Genomic DNA, 13,352 nt, shown 5'->3' on the forward strand with positions numbered 1-13,352 from the left:
AGCCATTGGGCAGGGAAGAGAAGAAGTGGAAAAGATCTAGGGTTTGCGGTAGACTGATAGCTCAGTCAATATATGTCAACAGTGTCAACATGGCAGCCTAAAAACCTAAGGCTTAATTAATAGATATATAATAAACCAGAATGAATAAATGATTAGGTCTGCTCTGGGGTGGCCTAGTCAGGCCACATCTGGATTACTGGATTCAGCTCTGTGCACATACCACATTTTAGAAAGACAGGTAGCTGTGTGTCCAGAAGAGGGCAACAAGGATGGCAAGAGACAAAATATGCTATAAAAGGATCTGTTGTATTTTTAGCTCCACTGTTTGGCATTTAAAGCTCTTCAAACCTGGCTCCAACCTACCTATCCAACCCTGGCATACATTATGCCCTTTCACATAACAGCAGGGGTTCCCATATAAATTTCAGGGTATCTAAGAACACAGATGGGAAAAAATTTTTATCTTTACTTTCACTAACCTCTAACTGAAATTTAGCATTTCCTTCAATTAAAATTTTTTTAAAAATTATTTTGAGAAGTGATCCATTGACTTTACCAAACTGCCAAAGGGGTCCATGATACAAAAAAAGCTTAAAAAGTCCAGCTCTAAAGTATGGTCAGCCTGGCCTTCTTGCTTCTCCTCCCACCTGACATCCCACTTGCCCTTTGGAAGATTGTCCGTCACACTTGCAGCGCCCTCCCTCCCTAACCACCACCTCTGAGAATCCCTAGCTTTCTTCACAGCTCAGCTCAAATGCCACCTCCTACATGGGTCATTTCTCAATCTACTTCAGCTGCTAGTGCCTCCCTGCCAGCACCAGGTCCTTATTTTGGATGTACTCAGAGACTGTCTCCCCAGACAGAAGGCAAACTACTTGAGGGCAGAGACTGCTTCAAGTTTATCTCAGTAGTGCCAGCACATAAACATTTACTAAATACCTAGTGACTGACTGACTTTAACTTGGAGAAGAGGAGACATCACAGCTGTAATGAAGTGTTTGAGAACAGTTATCTTGGGATGGAAAGATTAGACTGGTCCTGACAGGCTACACAGGGTTGCTGCAAACAGGCAGACTTAGATCTGATGTCAGGAAAATTATCCTAACGCTTAAGAGCTATACAAAGCAGAGACTGGGCCTGCCCTAAGTTAATATGGAATGCTCTTCACTGGAGATCTCCAGGAAGAGGCTGATTGACCACTTATTAGACTGTGAACTCCTTGAAGGCAGAGGCTTCTTTTGCCTTTCTTTGTATCCCCTATGCTTAGCACAGTGCCTGGCACATAGTAGGCACTTAATAAATGCTTATTGACTGACTAAAGGTATACTATAGAACGGATTCTTAATCAAGTGCAGGTTGGAATAGATAAGGCTTCTCTTATATTCTGTGCTTTGGGGGATAAAGAAGTTGGCGCACAACTGTGTGTGTCCCCAGACTGCTAGATGACTGTACTAATATCCCAAGGCCAAGTATTGAGAACTTAACTCTACCACTCACCACGAACATGCCATTTTCCTTCTTTCGCCACACCCAGTCTGGGTAAGGGTATCCAACTGACTTGCAGTACATAAGGGCCTCTTGCCCTTCATTCTTGTTCTCACTTCTTTTGTGGCCAGTGATCTCAGGCACAGCTGTAAAACAAAGATATATTTAAGGGATGTTGCTATGGGAGCCCCAGTTACGCACTAAGGCCTAACCTAATGGCTTGGAAGACTGCTTTTCAATTCACTGAAGCCACCAGTTCACTGATGAAGCTTGGAGAAGAGCATCCTAAGCATCCCACCAGAGTTTAACGATAAGACTCTTCCCCCAGCTCCCATCCCCAGGTAAGCCAGACAGACGCCAGGATACAACACAAAATTTCCAGGCGTAGTACCCCAACCTGTTGAAAAAGTACAAGGTATTCCACAAAGTACATTTAATTGTCTAAAGTTTAGCTTTTTTTGGAAAATAAGAAAACCATATTTTCCCAACATTTTCCTTCAAAAAATCTTTTAAAAGCAAACACTTGCCAACCATATAAAAGATTGCTACAAATCACTAATAAGAAAAATGTAAATCAAAGCTTAGTTTTCACCTCACACCAGCAAAATGGCAAAGATGACAATATATAGGAATACTGAATGTGTGTGATGGGGGAAACACAGGCACACTACACCAGTTGGTGGAATTGTGACTAATTCAACCATTCTGGAAAGTAATTTGTAATAACGCAGGGGGAAAAAAAGTGACTAAATTATGGATATCCTCAAACATTACACTGCTAGGGAGATCTGTGACCTCAAAGAGGTCAAAGCTAGAAAGGTCTATCATTCCCATACCACTTCCCCCCAAAAAACCCCAAATACCCCCCAAATATTTACAGTAGCATTTTCTGTAGAAAGCAGATGTCAATCACTTGGGAATAGCTACCAAAAAAAACTGTAGTTCATTAATGTAATAAAATACTACTGCAATGTAAAAATGAATATGAAGGATTCAGAGAAGCATAGGATATGAACTGATAGTGACAGATGGAGATGGAGAGAGGTGAAGGAGGGAGATAAGGGGAGAGAGAAGAGGGAGCAGGAGGGGAAGGAGACAGAGGTAGGAGGGTCGGGTTGGAGTAGAGTAAGTAAAAGAGAAGATATAGGTGAAGGGAGGCTAAAGTGGAGACGAAAAAACCCAGGACACTTAGGTGCAGAATGGGTGGGGGTAGGGGAGGGAAGAACAAAAAAGACCAGTTACATTTTCCAAATACAAGTCATAGCTCCCTAAATCACAGTTGAAATTTTTCAGCACCAAAGAGAGGAGGCTAGATGGACTAGCTCATCCCACCAAGTAAATTTTTGGGGGGCAGTACCTGGTTGGTCCTCAGATCTCCAACTTGTCCTTTGGGGACTTCTCTTTGCCCTGACTCCTTAAACAAATCTTTGCCTCACCCTCAGAATAAACATACCCAACACCAATCACAACCATGGAAACCTCATGATCCCAGATCTCCTGGAATCGGGGTTGTGGGGAGTGTTGTAGAGGTGACCAGCTGCCCAACATTCTCAGTTCTGGCTTCTTCCCATACTTAACACTGCCTGGTCTTCGTCATTCCCTCTTCACTTTCCACTGGAGCCCTTCTCCAAAACCTGCCTCATCAAAAACATTCTGAACACACCCAGCCTTGCCATCCAGTGCCCCCAGGTGTCAGACTGTCTTAGGGAGCTGTCACCCAAATTTATTAGTGTAGCCACCTAAACAGAGACCTTAGAGTGCACTGACCATTGTAAAGGCTGACACTCCAAAAACCCTCACTGGCTTTTAGGGTAGCTAAATGCCTTAACACACCCCACTTAACATATCCTGACTGACTAGCACTGTGCCCCCTAATCCTGCTTCTGGAGTCTTCCCTTGCTTCTCCATCTACTACACGATATAAAAAAGGAGCTTCCAATGCAAAGACACTTTTCACTTTGTGCACAGGTCTTTCAATAGCTATGTTAACTGACAATTCCACCTTGATAAAGAAGTCCTTGCTACACAGGAAAAACAGGTAAATGGCCAATGCTTATTAGCTACGTGCACCAAGGTTCTCAGACCAAAAGAAAAAATTCCCAAGGACCCAGGCCAGTGCTAGTAGTCCCCACCCTAGAGAAAGGTGGCTATCCCTATGCTGCTGCAGACTACCAGGCATAACCCAGGACTCTCACACACAGAAGAACAAGGGCCCTGCCTCCTGGGGCAGGACACTCAAGCATTGGAACTTTGGTGGAGACCTGGAGACCTTATCATCAAATGTGTCCAAAGAAAACAACACGCCTGTAATTTTAGGTGACTTTAACGCCAGAATAGGCACAGCCTACCAGGTATGTCAGGGATTCCTTGGGAGGAATGGAAGCAGAAATAGCAAGTCATTACTGAAGACTCGTGAGTCTCATGACCTTATCACCAACACTGTCTTCCATGTACCTAAATGCAATAAAACTATGTGGATGCACCCTCGAAGCAAATACTGGCGTTTAGTAGACTATGTCATTAAAAAGAAGAGATAGACAAGATGCGAGAGTGACAAAGATGAGGTGTGGCACAGAGTGCTGGATCGATCAGACTTTGGTGAAGCACACATACACTGAACATTGTGCTGGAAAGAATATATATCAACACAGTCCTTACACTTAGGATGTGTCCTCAATGGTAGAGGACAATCAGAGTAGCAACAGGACTGTAAGGACAAAGACTGAGGCCAGAGAGGTTCAGAACTGAGAATAAACGATAGATACAAATGAATGAAAAAGCAGTGTTTATGTGCCAAGCACCATTCTGAATCATAGAGGATACAAATTCAACAGCAAAGATGGTCGCTGTCTTTTGTTGTTGTTATTATTTTAACATTCTTATCTTTTTAAATTGAGTTCCCAACTCTCTCCCTCTCTCATACCCTTCCCCCACCCATTGAGAAGGCAAACAATATGTCAATTATACATGTGAAATCATGCAAAACATATTTCCATATTAGCCATATTATAAAACAAGGCAAAAATGGAGCTGTACATGCAGCCAAACACTCCAAAGGCCCAGGGCACATACGATACACAGTAAGCTCTCAAGTTTACCAGAGTTTAAGAGGAGGATGATACCCTCCACATTGGCTGATACCAGCCACCTGGCCTTCTACTTGCACCAGGGATTGTCGAGTACAGCTCCTTTTCTGATGGGTTCATGACAGGTTCTCCACAGGGAACCAGAGTCTTCTCCTTTCACTCATTGCCAGGATGTTACTGGCGATTTTACAAAAAAGAACTTCAAAGGCAGTCAGGCAGTTAGCAGCAGTAATACCCAGCTTAGGAGTTAGTAATCTGCCTCAATACTAGACTCGAGTTTATGTGCATATATGTTCCATGCACATAACTGCAAAACTGTACAGAAGTTGAAATATTGAGTCTCTATCAAATTTGACTATCCCATAATTTAAGGGTATTCAACTTCCATGCAGAGTTTTGAGGATAAGGAAAAGATACCGGAATTCTTCAAGAATACTTCTGGAAGGTCAGTGTGAACAAAGTATGATAGCTCATGTTGTTAGGACTGTCCAGAATGGAATCTCATTTCTACCCCCAGGTGAATACAAGCTAAATGCATTCCCAATCACTGGGCACAGGGCTTCTTTCTCTTGATCCAAGAGCCAAGAGAATACAACCCTTCAAGATTTAAGACATTTACTGGTGGCTTTCTATTCTCTGGTCTTCCTGATCTAACATACTGATACTTGGGAGAGTCAGGAAAGGCAAGGGGTTCAGAGGACATAGAACTTCACCTTTTTTGGCTGCTAAGCAAACAGAAAAAAGTCGTCCTTCTTACACTGAAGGCATCCATCCCTTAGCAATCATTAACTCCAAATCTGTAATGACTACTATTACGCAAAATGTGCAGTTGTGTGTAATTATTCATTAGGCATAATGATGGCAATTAACTGGATACTCCCTATATCCCACCTACCCTATCTCTTCTAACTAGTTGATTCTGTGCCAGAAGCTCAAACTAGAAAGGTAGATTTGCCCTGAGTCCTATTTAGCCAAATCAATAGTCTAGCCACCCAGTTCATCTCAGCTACCAGCTGCTGGAGACACATTGGGGGCTTAAAACAGACAAATATGTTTGCCATTTTCCTCAATCCTTTGACTATCAGCCTATAGATGGATAAAAGGACAGCCACCCTATAAAAATGTAGGTAAATCCAAGCCTCTGGCTTTTCTCCAAAACCACAGAATAGTACTGTATAAAATTCAAGTTTCCTTTTCTGAAGATGACTTCCCGTATAATGGAACCAATGCTAGCATATTGTGACATTTGCCTTCCTGGTATGGCTACAACATCTATTCTGTGCATAACAGAAGCACCAGTGGACATATTATGGGACAGCATAGGAGTATGCCAACTTTGGAGCTTAGGGATACTGCAAAACATCTAATCTCCTTTAATAACTAAGTATGGATCAGTCATCCATTAATTTAAATCATTTTAAATCCATATTTTCAACATGTGCCATATTTCATGGGGGTATAAAAAGCTCTATACATTTACTTCCTATTATATAAAAAGGATTTCACCCAACTGACCCTCAATATATCATTCAAATATCAGGGGATGTTCCATCACTTCTAGAACATTAAGTGCCCCAAGATAGTGGTGAAGGTGGTGGCTGGGAGAGGGAGATTCTCAGGAAAAGGACTACAAAGACACAGGATAAATGAATAAACGAGCTCCAAGAGGCACTTTCATCTAATAAGAAGAGCTGAGCCCAGCCCAGATAGCTCAATGAGCCAGCCATTTCAGATGGCAGCCAAAAAAGCAAATGCTGTCTTCTTTTTGGACCACTGGTATGAGGAAATTCCCTCCACCATCAGCACCACTATAGCTTAGCGAGCTGCCTGGGGTACTGGGAGATAAAATGACCTGCCCATGGCTACACAATGAGCACCGCAGATGAAGACCTCTAATTCATGGATCTCTGCTTCCCAGGCCCTCTCTCTATGCACTATGACAAATGCCTCTCTAGAGAAATCTTAGATTTCAAGAAGAAAGGCAGTGTCCAAAGAGAGGAAGCTGTTGCAGTGATTACTGCTGTCTTCTGCTCTGGTCAGATTTCATCATGAGAAGTTTAGAAGGGACTGTGACATGCTGGACCCTGACAGGGAAGGTGGAAAATGCTACTTAGGAGACTGGAGACCAAATGATAAAAGGATCAAATGAAAGGATTTGGAATGTCTAAGTCCAGAAAAGAAAAGAACAGGGGGCTGTGATAGCTGTCTTTAAATATATGAAGGTTAATTTCATGGAAGAGGAATTATTAGACTTTTTGGTCTGGCTCCAAAACACAAAACTAGGAGTAATAGGTATAAATTATAGATGGGTGCTATGGTTATGGAATGGAGCAGACATTGGCACATTTGCTTGTCTGTCAGTTTGTATGCTTACCTTTTATTTTTATTTTTTTACATGGATGGATAAGCATATACTAGGAATTGGTCAATGTAAAAAAAAAAAAACGAAAAAAAAAAAACCCCACAAACTTTCAATTTTTTAAGGGGGAAGAAACCCCACAAACTGCAGAGGCATATTTAGGCTCATAAAAGGAAAATCCTCCTAAAAACTGGAGCTGGCCAGAAGCAGAATAGGCTTCCTTAGAAGGTGTTTGCGTTCCCCTTCACTGGAGGTCTCCAAGCAGAGGATCGATGACTACTTTTGAGGGATTTTAAAGGTTATTCATATGCTGCTGAACAGAGCCAGAGAAAAATCACAAAACGATTCTTATTGAGTCCACTACAAGTTCATGTTACATAATTTTAAATGGGCCCTCACTGCAGCAAGGCAATCCTCTCACTTTCCCATTTCATCCCCGTGGCTCTCTTCCAGACCTTCCCATTCCTTCTTAATCCTCCCCCTCACATTCTCAGGTGAGGACTTCACCTCATACTTCACTGATAAAACAGACCTTTGACCAAGAGCTTCCCACTTCTCCCCTCCTCCTTATCTCACATCACTCATGTCTTCCTCTACTAACACCCCCTTTATTCGCCTCACATGAAAAAGTGAATCTCCCCTTTGCCAAAGCAAACCCCTCTACAGTCATCCCTTGATCCCATTCCAACCCGTCTTCTTTAGCAGACTGCCCCACTATCATCTCCACTCTCCATCTACAGGATCTTTCTTTATTTCTACAAACAGACCCCATTTCACTCCCAATCAAAAAACAAAACTAAAAACCATCCTATCATCCATGCTAACTATACTATATCTCTCTTCCCTTACTCAGTTAAAATCCCTGAGAAGGCAATCTACACTAGGTACCTCTACTCCCTAGCCTCTCACTCACTTCTAAACCCTCTAGAATCTGGCTTCTGACTTCATATGTCAACTGAAACTGTTCTCTCCAAAGTCATCAGTAATCTCTCAACTGTCAAATCTAATGGACTTTCTCAATCTCTTCCACTGTGCATTTGCTAGTGCCAGGTTTCATATCCATAGAACAAGATGCCCCAGTGTTGAGAATCTCCTGGTATCCCTTTTTTCTCCTTTCTCCTGGGTCTTTCCTGATTCCTTTTGTGTGTCTCCCCATTTGGACTGTAAGCTTCTAGAGGGCAGGGGCTATCTAATACCAATTACCTCTCTTCCTGGACACTCGCTTCATCTTAGTTTTCATGACATTGGTTCTCTCCTGGTTCTCTTCAATCTGTCTCTTACCACTCCTTTGAGTCTCCTTTACTAATTCTTTATCCATCTCATACCCAGGAGCCATGGAGGAACCCTAAGGCTTCATCCTATGCCATCTTCTCTCATTCACTCTCACCTGCAACCAATGGCTCGATTATCATCTCAGAACAGATTCATTCCCATACCTATTTCTCTCTCCTGATCTAAAGCTCACTCTACCCAACTGCCTTTTTGGACACCTTGAATAAGTTCTCCATAGGTATCTCAAATTGAACATATCCAAAACAGAACTTAGTAGCTTTCCCTTCAAACATTTCCCAACTTCCCTGTTGAAGGCACCACCAAGACAGGCAGGGTCACAGCCTCAGCACCACATTTAATTGAGCATTCTCATTCACCCCACAGAGCCAATCTGTTTCCAAAACTTGTATTTTCTACCTTTACAAAGGTTCTCACACATGTGCCACTTCATTCACACAGACCATTCTAGTATCTCTCACCAAGACTACTGTATTAGCTTTCCAACTTGTCTCCTGATTCACATCTTCCACTCTATTGCCAAAGTGACCTTCCTAAAATGCAAGTCTGACCATGTCAACCTCTAATCAGTAAACTACAACAGCTCCCTATTATTTCAAGAATCAAAGATAAAATCCTCTGGTATTTTAAAGCCCTTCAGAACTGTCCTGCCTTTCCAGTCTTCATGATATAGGTACAATGGCCTATTTGCTATTCCTCAGATATGCTTCTCCGTGCCTTTGTATGCGCTGACTACCATAATTAATATTCTTCCTTCTTATCCCCATCTCCTAAGCTTCCCTAGTTATTTGCCGACTCTCTCCTCTATTAGAATGGGACCTCCTTGAGAAGGACTGTCTATCTGCCTTCTTTGTATGCTCAACAGCAACACAGTGATTGACATATAGTTAACACTGAATAAATGTTTCTTGACTGGCTTAGATTCCTCTTCATGTATAGGTTAGAATAAGTGGATTCTGAGGTTCCTCCTAGCAGATTCTGTGAGGAAACATTGCAACAAGAAATAAGCAGAACCAAAAGAAAAACAAAAAACAAAAAACAATGGACACAAGAACTGCAACAATATAAATGGAAACTGCCATAAGATAGTCAAAAACGAATGGTGCAAAACTGGTCACAAAGAAGAGCTATGAGAAGACACTTCCCCTTACTGCTTTGCAGAAGTCAGGGTCCATATTATCAAGTTTTTAAAAATATATTTATTGGTTTTGTTGATGTTTTGTATTTTCCCATTTTTTTGTAAAAAAAAAAAATTATTGGTTTATGGGAAATTATGAAATGTGAGAAGACACTTCCCCCTTACTTCTTTGCAGAGGTCAGGGGTCCATAATGTCAGTTTTATTTTTTTAAACAAAGATTGGTTTTGCTGGTTTTTCTCTTTCCCCTCTTCTCTCAAAAAAAAAAAAATGTTATATGGCTCTCTGTATACAGGCAAAAATTCAGGCATGTTAAAAGATAATAAAAATTTATCTTAAAAAATATCCTTGGGGCAGCTAGGTGGCGCAGTGGATAGAGCATCGGCCTTGGAGTCAGGAGGACCTGAGTTCAAATCCGAGCTCAGACCAAACACTTGACACTTAACTAGCTGTGTGACCCTGCGCAAGTCACTTAATCCCAATTGTCTAAAAATAAAAATTAAAAAAAAATCCTTTAAGAAAAATAGGGAAGTGCTGAAGGATACAGTAAATAAGTTCATGACTCAACATTAGCCACTTAGCCATGCCACTTTCCTCAGCACTTTTCTTCTTAATTTAATTCAAGAATTTATTAAATGTCTACTATGTGCAAGGCACACAGGCTACAAAAACAAAATGAAAAACAGTTCTCGTTCTCATGTACCATACCTTCTACTCTAGTCTTTGTTTTTCTTTTCATAAAATCTGAATTGGAAGGGAATCAGAGGCCATCTAAGATAATCCACATCTGACCAAGAATTCCTTAAACACTGCTATTTATGAATTCAACAAATACTTGAGTTGCTGTTATATAAGACACTGTACTAGGTGCTACTGAAGATACAAAGATGAATTACTGAAGGAGCCTTATCTTAAAGAGGCAGCACAATGTGTCTGTGAGTTTGGAGGGTGGGGGGTGGGAAAGGGGTTATTTTTCCCCTTAAAAAAATTTTTTTTTCAATTAGCAAAAAGCCACCTCCTCTCCCTCCTCCCTAACAAAAAAAGAAAAAGAAAATCTCTATAATCAATATGTACAGTGAATCAAAACCAATGACCAAATTAGCCAAGGCCAAAAACAGAGGCCTCCCTCTCCACTCTGAAGCCATCCCCTCCCTACCTCTCTGTCAACAGTGATGACCACTGGTCATCAGTCCTCTAGAACCATGGTTGATCACTACACAGCTCAGAGCTCCTTCTTGGGTCTTTTACAGTGTTGTTGTCACCGTACTACACTGTCCTCCTGGCTCGACTGATTCCCTCTGCATCAGCTGAGACAAATCTTCCCTGGATTCTCTGAAACTGTGCTTGTCTTTCACTTCTTATAGCACACCAAAATGCTATAACACTCCCCAGTGGATGGATACTTCCTTAGTTTCCAATTTTTGCTACTACAACAGGAGCTGGCATGATGTATATTAAACTATATGGCAGAGGAGAAGAGTACTGATTTGTCGTGGACACACTTAGGCTGAAATCTTGGCTCTGATACTTTTCTAACTAGCTGGGTGATTTTGTCTAACAACTTCTCATCTGGGGGGGGGGGCAGAGCCAAGATGGAGGAGTGAAAGCAGTAACTTGCTTGAGCTCTCCCCGAAACCCCTCCAAATACCTATAAAAAATGGCTCTAAACAAATTCTAAAGCAGCAGAACCCACAAAAAGACAGAGTGAAATAAATTTCCAGCCCAAGACAACCTGGATGGCTGATCGGGAAGGTATATTGCGCCGGCTGGGGAGAGGAGCGCAGTTCAGCGTGAGCGAGCAGGCCGCAGCAACCCTGGAGCAGGCCTCAGAGGACTGAATCTCAGGAAGCTGTGGCGGTTTCCAGACTTCTCAACCCAGGAACACCAAAGACAACTTAGAAGGTCAGTGGGAAAACTCTGACTGCGGTGAGAGAAGGAGCTAGGTCTCAGCCGCAAGTCCCAAGTGTGGCCTCTGGGGCAGCAGCTGCCTCCTGAGCTTCCAGCCCACAGACTGAGGGGGAATCGAGTGGCTGATCTGAGGGGGATTGCAGGGATCTCTCTGCCAGTGCTGGGGCAGGAATCTCTTGCTTTACTAGTGCTTGGATCTGGGTCACAGTTCTGAGGGGCTGTCCTGGGGCGAGGAGGAGCACTGGCCTGGTGGAGCTTGTTGTGGCGGTGGAGAGGAAACACCCTGCCCCTTATCATACCACCTTGGAAGAACTGAAAATTTATAGGTCCCTAGAAATACCTCTGAAAACAGCTATACAAACCCCCAAAGCCTGGGACAGTACATTCTCCACATTGGAAGCAGACTCTTACCTTAACAAAGAGTTTAAAACTCAAGTAATTGACTGGGATCGTAAGAGTCAGACTATATTATCTTTCTTTGGTGACATAGAAGATCAAAACATACAACCAGAAGAAGACAACAAAGTCATAGCTCCTATACCCAAAGTCTCCAAGAAAAATATGAATCAGTCCCAGACCTTGGAAGAGCTCAAAAGGAATTTTGAGAAGCAAGTAAGAGAAGTAGAGGAAAAACTGAGAGTGATGCAAGAAAATTATGACAAACAAGTCAACAGCTTGCTAAAGAAGACCCCAAAAAATACTGAAGAAAATAACACCTTAAAAAATAGCCTAACCCAAATGGCAAAAGAGGTCCAAAAAGCCAATGAGGAGAAGAATGCCCTAAAAAGCAAAATTGGCCAAACGGAAAAGGAAGTCCAAAAGACTACTGAAGAAAATACTTCCTTAAAAATTAGAATAGAGCAATTGGAAGCTAGTGACTTTATGAGAAATCAAGACTCTGTAAAACAAATCCAAAAGAATGAAAAATTAGAAAACAATGTGAAATATCTCACTGGAAATATCAGAAATATCTGACCTGGAAAATAGATCCAGGAGAGAGAATTTAAAAATTATTTGACTATCTAAAAGCCATGATCTTAAAAAGAGCCTAGACATCATCTTTCAAGAAATGATCAAGGAAAACTGCCCAGATATTTTAGAACCAGAGGGCAAAATAGAAATTGAAAGAATCCACCGATCTCCTCCTGAAAGAGATCCCCAAAGGAAAACTCCTAGGAATATTGTAGCCAAATTCCAGAGGTCCCAGGTCAAAGAAAAAATATTACAAGCAGCCAGAAAGAAACAATTCAAGTATTGTGGAAACACAATCAGGATAACACAAGATTCAGCAGCTTCTACATTAAGGAACCGCAGGGCATGGAATATAATATTCCGGAGGGCAAGGGAGATAGGATTACAACCAAGAATCACCTACCCAGCAAAACTGAGTATAATCCTTCAGGGGAAAAAAATGGTCATTCAGTGACATAGAGGACTTTCAAGCATTCTTGATGAAAAGACCAGAGCTGAATAAAAAATTTGACTTTCCAATACAAGACTCAAGTGGAACATGAAGAGGTAAACAGGAAAGAGAAAATCATAAGAGACTTATTAAGGTTGAACTGTTTACATTCCTGCATGGAAAGGTGATATTTGTAACTCATGAGACCTTTGTCAGTATTAAGGTAGTTGGAGGGAAAAAATTATATGTATGTATATATATGTAGATAGATAGATAGATATAGATATAGATAGATAGATAGATAGATAGATAGATAGATAGATAGATAGATAGAATAGATAGATAGACAGAGGACACAGGGTGAGTTGAAGATGAAGGGGTCATATCTGGAGAATAAAATTAAGGGGTGAGAGAGGATTATACTAGGAGAAGGAGAAAGGGAGAGATAGAACAGAGTAAATTATCTCACAAAAAAAAAAACAGAAAAGGCTCTTACAGTGGAGGGGAAATGGGGAAGGTAAGATGGAATGAGTGAATCCTATTCTCATAGGATTTGACTTAAGGAGAAAATAACGCACACTCAATTGGGTATGGAAATCTGTATAGGAAAATAGGGGAGGAAGGCGACAAAAGAGTAGGGGGATGATAGAGAAGAGGGCAGATTGGGAAAGGGGGTAATCAGAAGC

At 41.6% G+C, this 13,352-nt stretch overlaps 1 protein-coding gene across 1 annotated transcript in view; it reads right to left on the reverse strand.

Moving 5' to 3' along the window:
* Positions 1-13,352, reverse strand: part of NPTN (neuroplastin) — a 72,516-nt gene that overhangs the window by 12,669 nt on the left and 46,495 nt on the right. The window contains exon 4 of the mRNA XM_027847390.1: positions 1,498-1,631. Coding sequence (XP_027703191.1) covers positions 1,498-1,631 — 134 coding nt within the window. The remainder of the gene's footprint in view (positions 1-1,497; positions 1,632-13,352) is intronic.

The sequence above is a fragment of the Vombatus ursinus genome, unplaced genomic scaffold, assembly GCF_900497805.2.
Source record: "Vombatus ursinus unplaced genomic scaffold, bare-nosed wombat genome assembly UNPS02015404.1, whole genome shotgun sequence".
Lineage (NCBI taxonomy): Eukaryota > Metazoa > Chordata > Mammalia > Diprotodontia > Vombatidae > Vombatus > Vombatus ursinus.